We start from the raw sequence: 23060 nt of genomic DNA on the forward strand, positions 1-23060 counted from the left end.
CGGATAAAACTTGAAAACTTTAATCAGATTCACCTTGATGTTCAAGTGAAGCTGGCTATTTGAGTCAAAGATTTTACACTCTACAGTAACTAGTCTGGAAGCATACATTCTATTATTACCCCAAAAGAAAAATATTAAGGATATATTGGGTCAAGAGAATTGACATTTTATTTTGTTTTTGTGTGTGTGTGTGTGTGTCTTTTGGGGGCCACACCCATGGCATATGGAAGTTCCCAGGCTAGGGGCTGAATCTGAGCTATAGCTGCTGGCCTACATCACAGCCATAGCAATGCTGGATCCTTACCCGCTGAATGAGGCCAGGGCTTGAACCCACATCCTCATGGATACTAGTCAGGTTTGTTTCTGCTGAGCCACAGGGGAACTCTGACATTCTGTTTTATATATAGATCAGGAATCTACCTTACAGAAAGCTCAGAGACTTTTCTTAGGGATCTGTTACAGAAGAAATATTCAACTTGGAAGTTTAAAATGATTTAAATATAAAATTAAGAATCTATAAAACAATGCAAGCACAAGAAATGGTCCATTTTTTATGATAAGCATTTATTTATTAAATGGTAGTAGACTAGACCTCCCCAAGTGTAGAGAAAAATGGTTTAAGTGAAGTCTAAATCTTTATTTATATTATAAATAAATTGTTTTTATAGGTTTGAGTAGACTTATGCTTTTACAAAATTGACATTTAACTTCCATGTCCCAAGTCACACATATTTACAAAATTTTTTATAAAGTAAATTTATGGTTTTTAAATCTCTTGTAAGATTTTTTTTCTTAATGAAAATCTAAACATGTCTATTTCTATATAGTACAATGGTACTGATTCCATTTCTTTTTTTTTTTTTTTGTCTTTTGTCTTTTTGTTGTTGTTGTTGTTGCTATTTCTTGGGCCGCTCCCGCGGCATATGGAGGTTCCCAGGCTAGGGGTCCAATCGGAGCTGTGGCCACCAGCCTACGCCAGAGCCACAGCAACGCGGGATCCGAGCCGTGTCTGCAACCTACACCACAGCTCACGGCAACGCCGGATCGTTAACCCACTGAGCAAGGCCAGGGACCGAACCCGCAACCTCATGGTTCCTAGTCGGATTCGTTAACCACTGCGCCACGACGGGAACTCCTGATTCCATTTCTAAGAAATACCACTAATAGTTGTATATTTTATATTTACCTCAATTGGAATTTATAAATGATGTATAAGTCTGAAATCTTATGCTTTCAAAATATTGCACAGAAGTTGATTATTTTTCAAATTCTTTTTTTTGTTAATTCAGCTTTATGCCCTGAAACAATGCTGTTTATAACCTTATTTCCACTTAAGCTAATATAACTCTAAATGATTTCTTTTTTATGATTGAGATTTAATTGACACATAACGTCGTATTAGTTTTAGGTGTATAGCATAATCACTTGATATATGTATATCCTGTAAAATAATGACCAGAATAATTTTAGTTAACATCTATCACCACACATATTTAAAAATTGTTTTTCTTGTGATGAGAACTTTTAAGATCGACTCTCCTAGCAATTTTCAAATTGAAATTATTTTTATAAATCATATCTGTTTTTGAAACTCAGCTCCAATAACACTCTATGATAAAAAATGGTGGAACTCATGTAGTATTGACGTATTGGGTATTTCCTTTTCAGTTTTAAATAACTTTATTCAATTTAGATGACTAGAGAATATGTTTAAATTCCAATATGATTAAATAAATATAAATGATGTATTGGTGGCTCATATTTGATGGCAAATATTTCCATTAAAAATTGAAAAGTGAAAACGAAGCAGAAACTATTCTGGGAACTGGTTCACAAAGGAACATGGGAAATTTTGTCAGGGACATTTTTGAAATGAACTCTATTTAATAATGTTCCATTCCTGTTGATATTTTAATTTTTCAGATAATGTAGACTAAATGAATATGTAACATTAGTTGGAATAAAAAAATAAAATTATGCATAGATTTGAACACATCCCTAAACATATATCAAGTTGTGTTGAATGATTTAATTTCTGATGGATATAATTATAAATTACGCAGTTATTGTAGAGATTATATTTAATCTCTATAATAATACACTGAGAGAGATGTGTTCACAAGAGAAGATATTAAAAGCATAGTTTACATACTCTTCATTGCAGCCTTTCTGTTTATAGGGACCATACATGCTGCCTTCCATAAAGAGCACCTCTGATTAATCCTCGCACCAGAAACAACAAAGTCGGCTCTGGCATAAATTCAGCCAGGATTCCTGGGCCCTGCTGTGTAGGGAGTCTCATGAGAGAGGACAGAATCATATCTCAGTTTCCGGGCCCACTTGGTTCTTGGCGCCTCTGCGGAGAGTTGCACAGGCTACCAATGAATTTTAAATGTAGTGTTTTGTTTTATTTTGTTTTTTGCCTTTTAGGGCCACACCCACAGCACATGGAGGTTCCCAGGCTAGGGTTGATTCAGAGCTACAGCTGCTGGCTTACGCCAGAGCCACAGCAACATGGGATCCGAGCCGCATCTGCTATCTATACCAGCATCTGCTATCTATACCACAGCTCGCGGCAATGCTGGATCCTTATCCCAGTGAAAGAGGCCAGTGATAGAATCTATGTCCTCATGGTTACCAGTGTTCATTTCTGCTGCGCCACAATGGGAACTCCTAAATGCAATGGTTTTGAGTGCAAGGTGGACATCTCTCTTAGAGGAACAGGATTGATAGCAGCATGTCATTCCTCAGAAGCCACTGAATAGCTGTCAGATGATCTTTGTTGCTGTCCACTCATTTTGTTCATATTGGTGCCACTAAGACACAGGACTGCATGATATTCTGGGATTTATAATAAGGAAAACTGTGTATTGCATATAGCAGCTGGATTAGTTGAAAATGGTAATGCTTTTGACTAGAAAAATTGAAGTGTTAATGTATTCTTGAATTCTTGTAACTGAATACAAAGTAGTGGATTGTGAAAGATGTACGAGGAGATTAGCAAGATTTAAGTGAGAAACAACGCCTTTGCCATGAAGGCAGTTGACACTATAAAGGAGCATCTACGCTAATGGACTTGCAAGGAAATAAGAATTGAGAATAGAAAGTCCATCTGAGGTTTCATGATAAACAATTGCAGGGTTTGTGCCCTAATTCTGTGGGGAAAACAGAGATGTGGGCTTGCAGAGCCATTATTGACCTGGTTTCCTTTGTGGCCAGGTCTCCTCACCCATAAGTACTTAATTTCTGTGTGAGTGAAAAAAAAAAAAAAAAGCAAACAAGTGAATAGTCTTTGATTTTACCTGTGAGCATGGATCTGCAATGAAAGGTCAGAGATTTTTAATTAGGTTTTAATGATTTTGCCTCTTGAACCAATCATAGAGATGAACCTTTTCTATAAAAGGTTCAAGGAGAAGTAATTCTTCACCTTTATTCCGCTATTGTTGAACAAACATCACAAGTAACATTTTAAGTATATCAATCAGGATATAATGTTCTTAAAATTGTGACTCAGAAAGGATATTTTGGTATTATTATTGTTATTCTTACCATTCCTTTAAGTTGGCCTCTTCCCAGTTTTGTTAAAAATTTCAAACCAATGCCTTTTTAGTCTATGATAAGCATTATGATCTAGAAAATAAAGAAACCTCTTGTTTCCAAATGAAACTGATAGAATGTGACTTCTTAATCTTGATTTTGCTATTCCAGTTATTTTAGGAGGCATTATAAAATCATTAACCTATTAAAAGTCTAGTCCTGCTCTGGTTACTAGTGTGCGTTCCAGTCTGACTATTAGCAGTTGCCACGAGACAATGGCAACAGGACTTTGGTGCGACTAAACCCACTGATGCCATCTTTTGGGTTGCTGCAGCAAACTCTTACAAGCCACATCATTAGTAGTAAAGTCTTTCTAGCGCATATAGGAATAATGGAGTTGCAGGCAGGGCTGTGTAATTTAAGACTTTTTTTCCCATAGCATAAAATTATAGTGAGGCTCAATGTGAAAGTCGTATTTGTTTTCTTGTCAAATGGCATTGCTTTTCAAATTGTTTTTCCTAAGACCTTTATAGATTTTGAACATTTCAAAGCTTAGTTTTTTCTTGTCTGGTTTTAAGTGTTTCAATAAATGCCCTGGTGGTAAAGATGTAACTTAACTAATGCATGGCATGACCATTGAAAGAACAGACCTAGAGAAATATCAGAGTCCTGAAACTTTTACAGCAAATTTTGAATATAAATTATCTTGACTCTTGTCAATAGCAGGCAAGCTAATTATTTGCCTGTAAGTCCTACGGTCTTTTTTTTTTTTTTTTTTTTTTCTCTTTTGGGGGCTTGTAATAACTTTGGATTTTGTCCTTTGTGGGATGACAACATAAAATCATATCTTTTCCACTGCTTCCAAGTTTTTTTATTTTTTAATTTTTAAAAATTTATTTATTTATTTATTTATTGCTTCTTAGGACTGTACCTGCAGCACATGGATTTTCCCAGCCTAAAGGTCAAATCGAAGCTATAACTTCTGGCCTATGCCACAGCCACAGAAATGCCAGGTCCAAGCTGCAACTCCACCTACACCACAGCTCAAGGCAATGTCAGATCCTTAACCCACTGAGCGAGGCCAGGGATTAACCCAGCAACCTCATGGTTCCTATTTGGATTCATTTCCACTGCGCCACGATGGGAACTCCTTCACTGATTCCAAGTTTTAAGACATTTTGGGTTGTTTTATAATTATGTAAAAATTGCCGGTAAAGGCAAGAAATAGACATTATGAGGCAAGTAGATTCTTTTGTGCATTAGATATAAAATTTTTCTGTCTCGAAGACTTATCTTACCAGGAGAGAAATCTTGATATAAGCGGATATCACCATAAGGAAGAGTGGCTTATAAGAGAAAGCTATTCTGACAGTAGTAGTTTCGTTCTCATAAACAAATAGTGGCTCAGGTCAAGAATGGTACATTAGACTGTGGAGAAGGATAATATAATACCATGTATTATAATACCAAGAACTAAATACATGCATTCAGAGGAACACTGATTTCCCACTTAAGCTTTGTTAGGAAATATTATAGGTTTTATAACTCTGTTTACAATAATCTTATTTGGAACCTGATCTGCTTATACAAAAATAATTTTTAATGTGAAAACTCTCATTAGCTTAAAAGTCTAGTGAAATGATAGCTTTGAAAGTTGACTCACAGTCTAATTTACCATCACAATTCACAGTTTCCCTCAGTATTTTACTTGGTAGATTAATCCTATCTCAGCAGTACCACTAGGTTCCTGCCTTGATGGTCTGGAAAAATACACACAAACATCTGATATTTCTGAGCCTGTGGGCTGTGATGAATTTAAATGTGTTCTAATAGTGCATCTGTGTATAAAGAGCTGAAGATTTATGGTTGTTTTTTAACTTAAGGGTGAGGAAATTGACCACTGTGGGATAATTAAAAATAACAAAAGCAGAATGTAAGCTCTTAAATGGCAGGGCACCAAGAGACAATAATATCCTCTAATCTAAATTGAGTAATTTGTATCTTTGTCACTTGACAATCAGATATATGAGTTAATGAATCATCCCACCAACATACCATAACTAAAGCAAATTTTGCTTCTTTTTCACGGGCAAGGTTTGAGTCAATTGAATAATAAATCATTCTGCTTCTTCTGAATCATAAGATACAGAGACTCTTATAGGCAAGACCACAATTAAATGAGGCCCTAGAGGAGAGATTCTATCCTGTTTTAAAAGAATGCCAGAGTTCCCCTTGTGGCTCAGTGAGTTAAGAAGCTGACAGAGTGTCCATGAGGATCTGGGTTCGATCCCTGGCCTCGCTCAGTAGGTTAAGGATCCCACCTTGCTGCAAGCTGCAGTGTAGGTCATAGATGTGGCTTGGATGCTGCATTGCTGTGGCTGTGGCTGTGGCTGTGGCTGGCAGCTGCAGCTCTGATTCAACCCCTAGACCAGGAACTTCCATGTGCCATAGGTGCAACCATAAAAGGAAAAAAAGAGAGAGAGAGAGAGAGAAATGCTAAGGTGACAGCCTAGATTATTTTGGCTACACTTTTCAGTGTTTACAAAAATAGTAATATCATACTGTTTTTAAATATTTTCAGTTTACCCCTGAAGATTTGTCTTAAATATTCACAGGTCAGGAAGGAATCATAGTCTGGACAACCCCTAATATCCCAGCCAGTGCCTACTGATGGTCCTACAGTGACCAGGTATATGAGGAAATGTTCCTCTCCCTTCAAAAATATTAACTTCATAAGAACTTACAGCTTACAAAGTATATTCATGAACATTTTCTCTTTTGAGTCTCACAATAACACTCTATTCTATATAATGATTACTAGTTTTCCTATTTAAAAGCAGAAATTAAGATTCACAGCGACTAAGTGATTTACCCAGGGTCTTATATCTAGTGAGTGTAATAATACCAACTTGAGACTAGTTATTTCTACCTTAAGGTCAGTGCCTTTTGCTGTCTATACTTTGCTGCCTCTTTGATATGCTTTATAAAATTGGGCACTGTAAGAATGCACTAAGGTACTTTTGGGAAATTTGTTCCAGGGAGAAGTACCTGAATGGATAATGTGGCCGGGAGCATTGTTAATTTGAGTTTATGGTCTGAATAGAAGAAAATATAAATAAAAATCCAGTTTTAAGTGGAATTGTTCAGATATTCACTATAAATGAATTAGGAGTGATAAACGCAATGGATAGTCCAAGACTAAGATGAAATACCTCATATAATTATGAGTATTCAGAGGACTGGATCTGAAATTTAGCAAAGACAATAGATGAGAAGGCCTGGACACACCTAAGAAGGAAATAGCCACAGGATATAATTCACCTGTTTAAGATACACTAATCTGCACAGGTGAGTTTGATGCCCTCTTGGCACAGATGTTCAGGAAGGGCGCAATGGCTGAGGAGACCAGGACTCTGTGAGACTAAGATTCAGGGATATTTCCAAAGATGGATAAAAGGCAAGATGCAAAGGTTCCCTGTTAAATCTTATGGCAAAAGGCTTTCAAGTTTAATTTACACTGGAAGAACCTCAAAAGTTAGTGGAGACATTCATATTTCTGTTTGGTTCTAAACAGTGGCTGCTAATAGTACTGTACTGAAATGTAGGTTTGAATTCTCCTGATGAACATTTATTTTTGTTTTTATTGAAGTATGGTTGATTTACAATGTTGTGTTAGTTTCATGTGTATAGCAAAGTGATTCAGTTAAGTATGCATGTATGTTTGTATATTCTTTTTCATATTTTTTCCGTTATGGTTTATTATAGGATATTGAATATAGTTCCCTATTCTATTACAGTAGCACCTTGCTGGTTATCTATTTTATAGATAGTAGTTTGTATCCGCTAATACTAAACTCCTAATTTATCCTTTCCCCACCCTCTTTCCCTTTTGGTAACCATAAATTTGTTTTCTATATCTGTGGTCTGTTTTTGTTTTGTAAACAAATTCATTTGTATCACATTTTAGATTTCACATATAAATGATTTTTTTGAGATTTTATTTTAATTTTTTTTACAGAATAAAATACATATATTTAAACACAATTACATTCTCAAAGATTATTATATCATGGATCTTAAGAAACAAATTAAGTGACTCCCTCTGGAGAAGTGGAATGGAAAATATGCTGAGACAAATAGGAAATTTATTCTATACTTTATCCCATTTTGTATGGCTTTCATCTTTACTATTTAGTATTATCTATTACATTTCAATTTTTCTTTAAAATTTAGCATTATATTAAAATTGTGTATATTATGCAACTAAAATTTATAAAGAAGAAAGCCTTATATACCATTAAATATTTTATATAGCATAATAAAAAGAATAACTGAACTCACATATAAATGATATTTTATGTTATTTGTCTTTCTCTTTCTGACTTACTTCAGTTAGTGTGATAATCTCTAATTCAATCCAGGTTTCTGCAAATGGCATTATTTCATTCTTTTCTATGGCTGAGTAATATTCCATTGTGTATATGTACCACATCTTCTTTATTCATTCTTCTGTCGATGGACTTTTAGGTTGCTTCTATACCTTGGCAATTGTAAATAGTGCTGTTATGAACACTGGGGTGCATATATCTTTTCAGAATAGAATTTTCTCCAGATATACACCCAGGAGTGGGATTGCTAGATCATATAGCAACTGTATTACAATGTTCATATAAATTTTTACCTCAGTCTGAAAAATTTTCAAGTGAGAGTCATTTGTCCATTGTTAGATCCCAATCTGACTTTCAAGATGCCTTTATTTTTAAAAACAATTTGAGGGGGAAAAATGATTTTTTAATTAAGCTATATTGTAAGCCTTTTTTGATGTAATGTATGCTAAAGTAAAAATCTTTTTTTTGAAAGAGTTTAAAGTATAAAAATTAAATTGTTGCAAAGTATAAATGAGGAAAGCTTTTAAAAGAAATCTAGCTTGCTTTCTTTCATATAGCTATAGGGACTTGAGCAAGTTTGTCGAAGTCTCAATAGGTAGTGGTTCTTAGGAAATCTACTTTAATGAACAAGTAAGAGTGATTTGTAGTTAATACTTGATTTTATTTCAAATAATTCATAGGTGTTGAAAAAATAAGTTTTTCCTCAACCTAATATCAATTTTCTTATCAATTTCTCTTTTTGATACAGTGAAAAGGTAAATTTTATGCTAGCTCCTATCCAAATGATCATAATATCTGAATGGAGTCTGAGGAGTTCAGAGAATAGTACTGAGTTTGTCTATTTTCTAAAAGAAATTGACTCTTTATTTTCAAATTGCTTTATAGGATCCTGCAAATCAAAAATGTGGTGGAAGAAAGAAAACTGTGTCTTTCAGCAGCATGCCATCGGAAAAGAAAATTAGCAGCGCGAGCGACTGCATCAGCTTCATGCAAGCTGGCTGTGAACTGAAGAAAGTACGGCCAAATTCTCGCATTTACAACCGCTTTTTCACCCTGGACACAGACCTCCAAGCTCTTCGCTGGGAACCTTCCAAAAAAGACCTTGAGAAAGCTAAGCTTGATATTTCTGCCATAAAAGAGATCCGACTGGGCAAGAACACGGAAACATTTAGAAACAATGGCCTTGCAGACCAGATATGTGAGGACTGTGCCTTTTCCATACTCCATGGGGAAAACTACGAATCTCTGGACCTAGTTGCCAATTCAGCAGATGTAGCAAACATCTGGGTGTCAGGGTTACGGTATCTGGTTTCTCGAAGTAAGCAACCCCTTGATTTTATGGAGGACAACCAGAACACACCAAGGTTCATGTGGTTGAAAACGGTGTTTGAAGCAGCAGATGTCGATGGCAATGGGATTATGCTGGAAGACACCTCTGTAGAGTTAATAAAACAACTCAATCCTACCCTGAAGGAATCCAAGATCAGGTTAAAGTTTAAAGAAATCCAGAAAAGCAAAGAAAAACTGACCACCCGAGTGACAGAAGAGGAATTTTGTGAAGCTTTTTGTGAACTTTGCACCAGGCCAGAAGTGTATTTCTTACTTGTACAGATATCTAAAAACAAAGAGTACTTGGATGCCAATGATCTTATGCTCTTTTTAGAAGCTGAGCAAGGAGTCACCCATATCACCGAGGACATGTGCTTGGACATTATTCGGAGATATGAACTTTCTGAAGAGGGGCGTCAGAAAGGGTTTCTTGCAATTGATGGCTTTACTCAGTATTTGTTGTCACCAGAATGTGACATTTTTGATCCCGAGCAAAAAAAGGTTGCCCAAGATATGACCCAGCCATTATCTCACTACTACATCAATGCCTCTCACAACACCTATCTCATAGAAGACCAGTTCAGGGGGCCGGCTGATATTAACGGGTATGTTAGAGCTTTGAAAATGGGCTGTCGAAGCATTGAACTTGATGTAAGTGATGGTTCAGACAATGAACCAATCCTTTGTAATCGAAACAACATGACAACACACCTTTCCTTTCGAAGTGTCATCGAGGTGATAAATAAATTTGCCTTTGTGGCTTCTGAATACCCACTCATTCTTTGCTTGGGGAATCACTGCTCCCTGCCACAGCAGAAGGTAATGGTTCAACAGATGAAAAAGGTCTTTGGCAGTAAACTGTATACAGAAGCACCTTTGCCATCAGAATCCTACCTCCCATCCCCAGAAAAATTGAAAAGAATGATCATTGTAAAAGGAAAGAAATTGCCTTCTGATCGAGATGTTTTGGAAGGAGAAGTTACAGACGAAGATGAAGAAGCTGAAATGTCTCGAAGGATGTCAGTAGATTACAATGGTGAGCAGAAGCAAATCTGGCTGTGTAGGGAGCTCTCTGACTTGGTGTCTATCTGTAAATCTGTTCAGTACAGGGATTTCGAATTATCTATGAAAAGCCAAAACTACTGGGAAATTTGTTCATTTAGTGAAACAGAGGCCAGCCGAATTGCAAACGAATACCCAGAGGATTTTGTAAATTATAATAAGAAGTTCTTATCACGAATCTATCCCAGCGCCATGAGAATCGATTCCAGTAACTTGAATCCACAGGACTTCTGGAATTGTGGTTGTCAGATTGTGGCAATGAATTTTCAGACTCCAGGTCCAATGATGGACCTTCACACAGGCTGGTTTCTTCAGAATGGAGGATGTGGTTATGTTCTAAGGCCGTCCATCATGCGAGATGAGGTTTCTTACTTCAGTGCAAATACAAAGGGCATTGTACCCGGGGTCTCTCCTCTAGTTCTTCATATTAAGATCATCAGTGGTCAGAACTTCCCAAAGCCCAAGGGAGCTTGTGCCAAGGGGGATGTCATAGATCCCTATGTGTGTATAGAGATACATGGAATTCCAGCAGACTGTTCAGAGCAAAGAACTAAAACTGTACAACAAAATAGTGATAATCCTATTTTTGATGAGACATTTGAGTTTCAAGTGAACCTCCCTGAGCTGGCCATGATCCGTTTTGTCATTCTAGATGACGACTACATTGGGGATGAGTTTATAGGGCAATATACAATTCCGTTTGAATGTTTGCAGCCTGGATATCGGCATGTTCCCCTCCGCTCCTTTGTGGGCGACATCATGGAGCACGTAACTCTTTTTGTCCACATAGCAATAACTAATAGAAGTGGAGGAGGCAAGCCACAGAAGCGCAGCCTATCAGTGAGAATGGGGAAGAAAGTTCGGGAATATACCATGCTCAGGAATATTGGTCTTAAAACTATAGATGACATCTTTAAGGTAGCAGTTCATCCCTTACGAGAAGCCATAGATATGAGAGAAAATATGCAGGTAGGAAAAATCTTATACTGTTCTCTCCTACCCCTACTTTTTCAATCCCTCTCTCACCAGCGAATGTTGTGTTTTACTAATGATCTGATTCTTTAAAAAATTATCAGAGAGGATGTGTAAACCCTGTGTATAGCTGATTTAAGTTCAATATTGCCTGTGACGAAACAGATGTATTTTATGTTTCTAATTGTAAGTGCCATGTTGAATCTGACCTGAACTGTCATTTAATGTAATATCAATGTAGCAGAATGCTTTATATATCCATTAAATATCTCTAGTACCTACCAAATTGATATATGGGAATGTGTATATGAAACCATATGGAAGAAATAGAATATAAAATATTATGTGTGCCTATAATATACAAAATTTTATATCTACAAACACATGCACACTAATTATAATTATATATGTAAAATTGTATAGATAAGGGTATTTGAAGTCGTATAAAACAAATGTAATGCCTATTAGATTACTTTTTAGTTGCTTGAATGTATAACAATAATAAATTACTCCCCACAAGAAGAAACAAAACTAATAAACAAAATTAGCCCTTGAAGTTGTTGAAAACTATTTAGTCTTCTCTTAGAAATGTGCTTTAATTGAAAGGACATGGATTCTGGATTAAACTCTATCCTTGTATGATCTTGAGCAAATTATTTCAGTTTTCTCCTCTTAAGGTAAAAAAAAAATTACATCACAGTATTTTGAGAATTAAATGAGAGTACCTATGAATTATCCAGCCTTGATGTAGGAATTCAATATCATTTTCCTTGCTTTCTTTAATGCTTGTAATCAGAGATGGCTGCAAACCTTTTTCTTCAGTACTATTTAATCTGCTTATTCTAGGCCTATGTTACTGAGATATAATCAAACAACAAATGCTTACTTAGTTCCTGAAATGTATAAGGAAGAAGCAGCAGCACTGTATGTACAAGAGCAAAACAGGAGAGGAATATTTTTCAATGCATTTTATTTGCTCCTTTAACTTACATATTTATCGTAACCTTCACCAAAAATCTGTACATTCAAAATAGACAACAAGTTTAAAGGGGTTAAATAATTTCCCAAATATTGCATTTAATAAATTGGAATGTGGAGCTTTAAATCCAGAATTATCTACCACCAAAACCCAGTGATTGTGCATGGTGCTTAGTTGTGTGATTCTGAAACCAAACCATGACTTAATAAAAATTTTATTTTTACATTATTTTACAGAAAAATTCTGGGATAGGCTTAAAACCAATATTAAATAATCAAAATGGTAGAAAATACTGTTACACAAGCCACATACAAATACTTAGATTGTAAACATATAATTTGAAATGGGTTGCCTTAGCTACTGTTTTAAAATTGGGCTCCAAATATTAGCATTATCTACCTGACTTTTTCTGACATAATTCTACAACTATTAAAAATTCCTATGTTGGATTAGTTGTATTTCCATAACTAACTAATATATATATATATATATTAGAAGTAGATTTTATATGTAGTCCTTTGTAATTCTTGAAATATATCCTTTGCATGTATTATGTGTATAAAATACATATTAAGGAGAGTTGGCTATGGTTAAAGTTTTTCCAGTTAGTACTGATAATTTGTCTTATCAACATAAAGATCTTTTTGGTTAAGAATTATTTGGAGCCTAATTAGTAGAAAAATGAATAATATAATCATTGTCACTAAATTCATGGGACACATTAGGTTAGGTATTATTCACTGTTAAACAGGCAAAATTCCTATTTCAAATGAATTTTTTAAATGACTATCACAGGGACAAATGAAGCTCTACATGAAATGTGCCTTATTATATATATCTATCAGGTGCATTTCTGATGGGATGACAAAGAATATCATTGATGGTTATGTCAAAGGAGGGTAATGGGTAACAGCAGCCTGCTACCTTGAGGGAAAAGCTCAAAGGAGATGCACTGCAGTGTACAACCACTGACATGTTTTTATGATCATTGGGATACAAACTTAAAAATATATCCATGATCAGCCAATGTAAATTTATGTGTATCATCCAGAATATTTCACATATTCCAGAATATTCCAAAGCCCAGCTTTGAAAAGCACTGTGTAGCCTGGGGTCATAATGTGCTCTGCTTTGTGGCCTATTTGTGGCAGTTGCTAAAAGTTGAGAAAGTGTCATTGTGAACTGGCTCTGTGTGTTATCTCCATGCGCATTATAGCATTTTTGGTTGGTTATAATCCAGTTTGCTTCAAATTACATTTGTATTTAAGGGTATACTTTGAATGAATATACTTTTGTGTAAACCTAGAAGTGTTAGAGGTGATATGTCATGTGGTCAGAAGTGTAATTCCATGTTTTCTTCCCCACAGAATGCCATAGTGTCTATTAAGGAACTATGTGGACTTCCTCCAATTGCCAGTCTGAAGCAGTGCCTGTTGACCTTGTCCACTCGGCTCATCACCAGTGATAATACTCCCTCAGTCTCTCTTGTGATGAAAGACAACTTTCCTTATCTAGAGCCTCTGGGGACAATTCCAGATGTGCAGAAAAAGATGCTGGCTGCTTATGATCTGGTAGGAAATTATTACTCTCATTTCTTATCTGTGTGAGAAGGAAGTCATATGGCAATGGCAGGGGCTCTTTTGTGGAACTCTAGTGAATAACATAGAATGACTGCCTTTAAAACCTTAACTGGGGTGACAGGAAGAGCTGGCCCACTTGGCTCTACATAAGCCCTAGTGGAGACCTCTGAAGCATTGCTTTGAACCCAGGGCTTCATAGATTAAAAATGGAAAATCTCTGCTTTAGTAAAGGATGAATTATTAAGTCCTCAAAAGAATACGTAATTTCTCATCATACAAATGACTTCAACCTGCAATATAACCATTTAATTGCATACCTATATGAAGTAAAATTATGCCTTATGACAGTTGTGACAAAATATTTATCTAGAATTTATATTTCTAAACTAATACTGTTATCTGATTTTTCTGAATATATAACAGAGTTTAGGTAGCAAATAAATTTCAGAATAAGTATATTTTTGCATATCCTAATTCTATCAAAAAAATTCAGGACCAAATGAAAAACTGGGAAAATTTGTGACATGTATGCCAGATCAAGTTTAAATAACCTTAAAATAGAAAGAACACTTAAAATCAAGAAAAACCTACAAGAAAAAAAATTACATTAGTCAGGATTAAGTTCAGCTTCTAAAAACTTCTATGAAACTAAAACTGCAAACCAATCATAGCTTGAAAATACAAAGTTTTATTTTCTCATTTAAAAATCTGGAGTATTATTTTCTCACATAAAAATCTGGAGACCAGTGTAGGTTGGCACTTCCATAAAATTCTTCGGAACTTAGGCTCCCTCTAGCTTTCTGCCCTACCATTGCTAGACAATCCTCATGGTCCAGAATGGCTGCTGAAGCTCCAACCATAATATCTACATTCCAACCATCAGGATTGATGAAGAAGAAAAAGAGGGCATTATCTTCTCCCTTTAAGGACACTTCTCTGAAAAATCATAGAGCATATTTGCTTATATTTTATCAACCCCGGTTGACACAGACACACTTAGTTGCATACAAAAATGAGAAATATCTTTGTTTTAAGGGGCTATGTGCCCAACTAAAAGTCATCTCTTCCATTACTAAGAAATAAAGGGAAAATGGATATTAGGTGACAATAAATAGTTTTTGTTTCAGAGGCAAACAGGCAATTTATGTATTTCCTCCCCCCAAAAAATAATGAAAATGTAAAAACCTTAAAATAAGTTTTTAATTAAAGATATTAAAGAAGTGTGGTGAGATAGGTCCCTGCTCTGTCAAATTGGCTTTAAAAAAAAACAAACCAAAAAAACCCCAAAAAACAAAACTACCTCTGGTGGACTTTTGTGGTACAGTGGGTTAAGGAACCATCTGGCATTGTCACTGCAGTGGCTTGGGTTGCTCCTGTGGCACGGGTTCGATCCCTGACCTTGGAACTTTCACATGCTGTGGGAACAGCCAAAAAATAAAAAAATGAATAAACAGTACTTCTGATAAAGAATTTAAGGAATTGGACACTCTCATCCATCTACCTCTAGTGGGAAAATAAATTAATACAGTTTGGGAGGGAAAATTTGTCAGTATAATTGAAAATGTTTTTCCCATTTGATCCATATGTTTCCTTTCCAGGGACTTATTCTAAGCCTTTATATGTACATAAACATTTATGGTTAATAATGTCAACATAGAAAGTTAAATAAAATATAGTAAGCCATTATTATGGACTCCTTTGAAACCATTAAATTGTGAATTAGGAGAATATTTAATGTGGAGAACTTATGTTTTGTGAAAAAGACTGATTACAAAAAAAAATACACTATAGTGTTTAAATTGTATCTATATATGTATAGATCTAAAGTGCTAGCAAGATAGTAATAGTAATTATTTTTAACTGAGTGAATTTTATTTTGTATGCTTTTCTATAGTTTTCTGTACTTGCCGAGCTTTTTACAATAAACCTTATTTTCATAATTGAATAAAAATAAGTGTTAAGGAAGAAAATAATATATTTTTTTTAATTAGAAGCAACTATAAAAGGGACATGGGGGGTGGGGGGAGTAAACATCCTACACTTGTAAAGGAAGAAAAGCCCCAGAGTGTATTCTGCTTCTGAATGATCATACATTTTACAAACTGTGCTTCATGGTTTCTGGCAGAGAAATTTGCTCATTACCTAAATCTCATTTTTCATGAAATTATGTTTTTTTCGTCATAATAGTAAGGACTGAAAGCTATTCAGTGAATAGGTATAGTTGCCATGTAAAAGGTGAAATTAGGGTACCTGTTGCCATAGATACAGACAGTGGAAATCACTTATTGCTCCAATTCCATCTTAAGCTAAGAAAGAAAAATCACTCACTGAGAGGGGAGCCTGATTCCCTGAGTCTGGGCCTGTAATAAGCGGAAAATCACCTGGACTGTGGTTGGCCAATTTCCATTTCACATCCCCAGGTGTCCCATGGTGTTGGAACCACATCTGCTGGAGCCAATCTGAACATCAGCTTTTTCTCCCTTGTATTTTTAAAATTAAAATGCAATTTCTAATTGCAGGCATATCATGGTTTTCCAAAGCTTAAAAGAAAAGGGTACATTGAAAGGCAGAAATACTTGTAATGGTGTATTCATTTATATTTCCCTATGGAAATAGTTTTGCATTTTGGTAGCGAATTGAGTATAACTATCCTGATACCAAATGGTAAGCTTGGCAGACTATAGACATGATCAAAAAATCCTGTTGATGTCTCTGTTGGTTATTTCTTTTAGGGTGTGCTGTGGATAGGAGCCAGGTATATGCCATGATGATCCTGAAACACCGTTTTTACTCTAGGACTTGCATTGTATTTGTTGGCATCTTTAGTACTCTTGATGTATTAGTGTTAACATTTATTTTAAAGAGATCCTTTAAGTTCTCGCCAGGTCCAGAATGATCATTTAAAAATGTAAATCAGATCACATTGCTTTCCTGCCTCCAGTGATTTCCCATTACACTAAAACGGAAACTCCTTACTGTGGTTTACGAGGCCATTTATGATCTGGCCTTGCCTACCTATCTCACCTGCTTGTTCCACCCTCACCTCCATACATTCTTTTTTGCTCACTCCACCCAGCCACGTGGGCTTTCTTTCTTCAGTCAGACTCCACTTGTTCACATCTCCAGGCCATTTTACTTGTAGTTCTCTGCCTGGAATGTTCTTCTCTTGCATGGCAAGTTGCTTCTTATCTCTTAATTCTAAGCTCAAATGTTGTATCCTCAGAGAAGCCTTCCTTAACCCACTGTCTCTAACTGTCACTCTATCCCATAACCCTGTTTGATTTCTACCATCTTTCTTGGCAGTATTGAAAAAATATTTTGCTTGACTTTTGGTTTTATTTCTGTCCTTTTCCTTTATCCTCAATTTGAATGTATACTCCATGAAGGCAAAAATCCTGTCTGCCTTGCTTAGTATTGTTAACTCTAGCACCTAAACACTGCTGGCCATAGTGTGTTATCAATTAATGTTAGTTGAATAAAATGTAAATAGATTCATCCATTGTTGGTGAAAAGAGTGCAGTTCATACTATCTTTGTTCTCTGTCTTATACATACAAGAAGAAGCCTATAGACTAAGGCAAAAGTATGGAGACAGGAAAAAGATCAGTAGTTGCCAAAGGGCTGGGGGTGGGATGGCGGGGAGGGATGAAGAGGTGGAGCGCTGGGCATTTTTAGGGCAGTGAATTTTCTGCATAACAGTGTAATAATGGATAAACGCCCTTATGCATTAGTCAAAACCCAGAGAATGTACAATTCAAATGAATGTACAATTCCTAATGAAAACTATGGATTTTAGCTAATAATGAAGTATCAATATTGGTTCATCAATTGTAGTAAATGTACCACACGAATGCAAGATGTTAATAGTGAAGAAAACTGGGGGTGAAGAGGGGGTAAAAAGGTATGTGGGAACTCTCTGTGCTTTCTGCTTAATCTTTATGTAAACCTAAAACTTCTAAAAATAAAGCCAAAAAAATCCACATAGACTATTAATAAAAACTTACTTGGGTGACTAAGGCAAAAGCCAGATCCAGGGTTAATTGCTCTGTGGTGGTGGCAGGAGGGGGCAGTTATTCCAAAATGAATAGTTTGCATGTTCAGATTCAACTCAAGTTACTTAAAGGTTTGGATTTCTCAGAAATTGGTAATAAACTGTATAGTGCCATCCAAGAGGAAATGCTGTAACCAGTTAAAAAAGTTACAGATTATGTTTAGAATAAAAAAACCCTGGAGATCCCAGGTGGCTCAGCAGGTTAAGTATCTGCCATTGTCATTGCAATGGCTCAGGTTGCTGCTGCGGCTTGGGTTTGATCCCTGGCTTGGGAACTTCCGCATGCCATGGGTACAGCCAAAAAGACAAAAAAAAAGAAAAGAAAAGACCTGAAATCATTTCTGAACAGAAACAAATGTTTGGCTTATTTCAGTGTCAAAAGAAACAAATGAGGCAAGCTGGTAACCCACATTTATTGAAAACAAACCTGAGTACATCAAACTCTACTATTTATCATCAGGAAATAAAACAAAAAAATTCTAGAAGACATTGACCCTAAGTTCAACAGCATGGGTTTTTTTTTTTTTTTCTTCTAAATTTAGCTTTTCACTAGTGACCTGAGACGCCCCTATTCCTTACTAAACACTAGCTAATTTAATATTTGGAAATATTTCCTCTTGAAGGTTTTAGAAATTTAGTCTTAAAAGCCATTTTAATATTAATATTGCAATTAAAATTCTGTTGTAGCATCTGTGTTGGTATCAAGGAATCAAAAGCCAAATATATCCATAATAGAGTGGGTTTATTTACATGGCATACTTTCAGAACACACTGCTCCACCTCCATTCCATATCTTGTTTAAGACATATGACTTCTGTCTGCTCACTGGTACTTGAAATTTCAAAACTGCAATCAATTCCTTAGGGTAAGACATTTTATCTTTTTAAAAATGCAAACAAACAAACAAAAAACTAAAAAAAAAAAAAAAAAAAAAACCCCTCAGTGAATAAGAACACATTTGGTTCTCAGTAATTTGTACCTTTGGATGGCAAGTTTTTACCTGGGGAGAGGAAGCCATCCTAATGACCGAGTGTCTCCAAAGTCTGGGTAAGGTGGGGGTGGGGTTGTTTAAATAATTGTAATTTTACTTAAGAACAGCCTTGTTTACAGTCTCCCTCAAAGCTGTGAATAGGAATGTAGCTGTATAAATGCCTGGCTGATATCTAGGGCAATGGAAGCAGAGGTGACTTTCCTGATATTAAAACATATGTCACAGCCAGAGGGATGTGACAGCTTCTGAAAAGAACTAAAGCGAACTGAGAACATTATTAATCAATAACTCATGGAGTTCATTTTTAGCACGGTGGGTTAAGGATCTGGCATTATCACTGCAGTGGCCAGGGCTTGATCCTTGGACCGGGAACTTTTCCATGCCTTAGGCACAACCAAAAAAACCCAATCTCCCCCCCCAAAAAACCCCCACTGAAACCAAAAACCTCAGGTGAGTAGAACAGACCCTAAACAGTGAAGGTAGATTTGCTGCCTCCTTTCCAAATGAAAGACACACAGAGGGGCGCTGTGGTGTCGGACTCCTTTGCTGCACTGCCATTCTGGTGGCTCTGAGGTCATTAGGATAGTTTTTCAGAGACTCCCCAAACCTTAATTTAAAGTCAGAATGCCATTTCTAAGTGACTTATCCCTTTACTGTATTGTGATTTGAGGGGGGGGGGGTCCCTCTGGTCTCTGAAAGAGGAAACATCACTTCCCCACTGTGGATTTTCACTTTCTCTAAGGAAATATGCAGTAACATAGTTAATACAGTTGAATCACTGCTAAGTCATTTAAGGCTGTTAAGGTGGTCTAATTATGTTTCACAAATAAGAAGTAAGGTTTTCTTTCTTTTTTGCTTAGGATGAATCTTAATCTTTGGGTTGTTAAAAATAAAAATTAGTTACTAAAAGAGTTGCCTAGTGTTAGAGCCAGGAATGGAGATGTTTAATTTTATTTTGATTTGTAAATTCCTCCCATGTGCAAGGCCCTGTGTTATGCTGCAGTAGCCCCTGTGCTCCAGTAGCTTACGGTCAAGGCAGGCAGCCTCGTAAGGTCTAAACCAGGCCTGTGAGTCTATGATTGTTAATCTACTTATGTTCCTCATCATTTAACACGAGGTTGTAATAGTGGGTGATGACATTGGAAAATACTTTGCAATTGCATCAGAACATTATCAAAATCTGTTTGAAAAAGTTTGAATTTTTTCCTTCTACAGTGGTATTTTTATGTGTATGCATTTTACATTATTTTCAAAACCCACCTCCAGCATCAGCCTTAAAATTTTACTTTAGTCACATTTCTACATTTGATTGCAGTACATCATGTTGGTATCTCAAGAACAAACAATAGAAATTTAATAGGTCAAAAACCATTCATATTTTAATTCCCTAGGTATCCATTCATCCTTTTCTGACCACTGCAAAAGATAACAACCAAGACAATGGTCCTCAGTTCCTCCAAGTGATTTTCAAGTGCTCTTTCTCCCTCTCCATATTAACTCTAATTAATAAGGTCTTTTTAAATTTATAGTTCAATATCAATGAGATCTATTGCTTCTTTCCTCATGTGTATCCATTTCCTTACATTGACGTAGCCAAGGTTTTCAACAGGCTCTCTTCTTCTCCCACCTGAATTTTTCAGTAGGCTGACTAGTGCCCCATCTAGTCACTACCTGTTTCTAACTCAACAATGGGAATAATCATCCTCAAATTCTATTTTTTTTTTTTTTTGTATTTAACTAGCCTTGCAAAGCCTTCCCCACCAGTGCTGTCTGTTTTGCCACCGTCATCTCCCATTTCTTTCTATTTGAACCCTCTCCTATCAAGCTGATTTATTTGCCACCTACTTTTCATTCTCCATCATTTGTATTTCTATTCTACACCACCTGAATGACTTCCTAGCCATAATTCCCTCTCCAGCAATCGAAATCCAGCCCTTTGTCCTAACCTCTTGCAAAATAAACTTTAAGAAAATATTCATTTATTGACTTTGTTTACGACATTCAACGCATACCAACTGTAAAGAACTTTAGTGGGTTCTGCACAGTACAGAGACGAATAAACAGAGACAAGTATCAGCACAAATAGCCATTAGTATAAAGCATGACAGATCTTTGACTCAAGAGAAATGTAAGTAAAATCGAGGTGGGAACATTTATATTTGCCATCTGTAACACAACCCTTTCTGTTTTGATGTACCATTTTGTCTGCGTCTTTAGGATTTTGATTAGTCAACTTATCAAACACATTTTGGATACCTGTTACTATGCAAGTTTCTGGGGGGAAAGAAATGGTATGAAGCAAAATTTCTGCCTTTGGGGAATGGGAAATCCTGATAGGAAAGCAAGATTTATATTTAAAAAGTGGAAGGAGCAGAGACACACAATGTCCAGATAGTGAACAAGATGATGTTTTTTGTCCCAAGCTGGATGGTCTTAGGCTCTTGAGTCCTTATGATGGACTTTTCACAGACTTGTAATATAATCCCTCCCCGACTCTCACCCCATGCTCAGCAGAATTTTATTTGCAAATAGTTTTGAGAGAAAAATATTGGTGAACATCTACATATTTTTTCCTCAGATACCTGAATTTTTACTTTTCTATTCTCACCTGTCTGATTTTTCTTGTATAGTCAAGAAGTATTGCCTAACATATTTTGGTCCTTTTAAGTGTTGAAATTAATGTGAGCACTTTTGAGTAGTTAGTGTTTTAAATATAGCAACCAGAAGTGGAATAGTTACAAGGGCTTGCAACTGTGAAAAATAAACCCAAAGCACTCTTCAAAGGTGACTTCTGTGCTGAACTGTTTAACATTAACATAGAAGTTAAAACTTTACTATGGTTAAGAGCTACAGATTTTCTGAACATAAAATCAAAGCAATCTAGAGAACACGAGTCAAGAGTTATTTAATCCTTTACTTAGTTGTGTGATTTGGAGAGCAGTTGATCGTGTTAGCATGACTGGGAATCTAGCAAAAGAGCTCATTGCTATTTTTAATCACTCTTGCAATGGAATCTTTACACTAGCCAATATCATAGTTAAGCCAAACATAATGGGTTGGATCAAATACATTCTCTTCTGTCAGTGTTATTACCAATATACACTGAGCCTCAGAATAGGAAAAAGTTGTAGGTTTGTCAACAGTCCCCCCAATGTAGTTTTACTTGTTGAAAGCAATTTAAATTGAAATTGGAAAAGTCAAGAAGACTCTCCTTTGATCACTCTCATTGTGAAATTTGTGTAGAACTTCATATTAGTTTGCCTTTTGAAAGTATGTTGCATTGTATAATAATGGAATCCAGAAAAAAAGGAACAGCTCACTGGCATGTTTTCAACCAGAGCAGATTATTTGCAAATAAAATGCATTAGAAAACAAACCAAAAAAAAGGAAGTTCTTGTTGTAGCGCAGTGGAAACAAATCTGACTAGGAACCATGAGGTTGCAGGTTTGATCCCTGTTTTTGCTCAGTGGGTTAAGGATCTGGCATTACTGTGAGCTGTGGTGTAGGTCGCAGATGCGGCTCGGATCCTGAGTTGCTGTGGCTGTGGCATAGGCCAGAAGGTACAGCTTGGATTCAACCCCTAACCTGGGAACCTCCATGTGCCATGAGTGCTGCCCTAAAATGAAAAAAAAAAAAAAAAAAAAAAAAGATGCGTTAATGCATTGAAATGTTTTTTATACTTTACTCTTGGGTGTGGCAATGTCTTCTGTTATCTTTTCTGTATAATTGGGGAAACTGTCAGCATCTTAAGGGTTGGGAGCATTTCCACTTGGTACAGGGGTTCCAAGGACACTGGATATCAGAGATGCATCAATAAGCAACAATTGGTGGGGGGGCTTCTTTGTGAATTATTGTACATGCATCCTCAGAGTTTGCTTTGCATTTCTGAATATTCAAGTTAAAATTAGCAGTTTATAGGATTGACTTTACTTAAAACCAAAAGATGTCTATTTATCAACAATGCTTTTTATCCATCTGTCTTAAAATATTTAAGTAAACTAAAAATTTGAGGAAATTATCTACATTCTAGTTAGCAAATATATTTGTAACAATAATCAGATATTCAAATGTACCAAATTTAATAGAATTCAAGTCTTATTTTAAACAATCTGAACAGTTGAGCCACTATAGAACTAAGAACTAAAACCCAATTTTTTGATTAGATGGAAGGT

General features: G+C 35.9%; 1 protein-coding gene across 11 annotated transcripts in view; it reads left to right on the forward strand.

Annotated features, from left to right (window-relative positions):
* PLCL1 (phospholipase C like 1) overlaps positions 1 to 23060 on the forward strand; it is an 821890-nt gene that overhangs the window by 267375 nt on the left and 531455 nt on the right. For all 11 annotated transcript variants that reach the window (XR_002339304.1, XR_002339301.1, XR_002339302.1 and 8 more), the window contains 2 exons: positions 8811 to 11285; positions 13635 to 13838. Coding sequence is in view for 6 of the 11 variants with exons in the window: in XM_003133565.5 (XP_003133613.2) it covers positions 8811 to 11285; positions 13635 to 13838 (2679 nt within the window). In the remaining 5 variants the exon portion in view is untranslated. The remainder of the gene's footprint in view (positions 1 to 8810; positions 11286 to 13634; positions 13839 to 23060) is intronic.

This window comes from Sus scrofa, chromosome 15 (genome assembly GCF_000003025.6).
Source record: "Sus scrofa isolate TJ Tabasco breed Duroc chromosome 15, Sscrofa11.1, whole genome shotgun sequence".
Lineage (NCBI taxonomy): Eukaryota > Metazoa > Chordata > Mammalia > Artiodactyla > Suidae > Sus > Sus scrofa.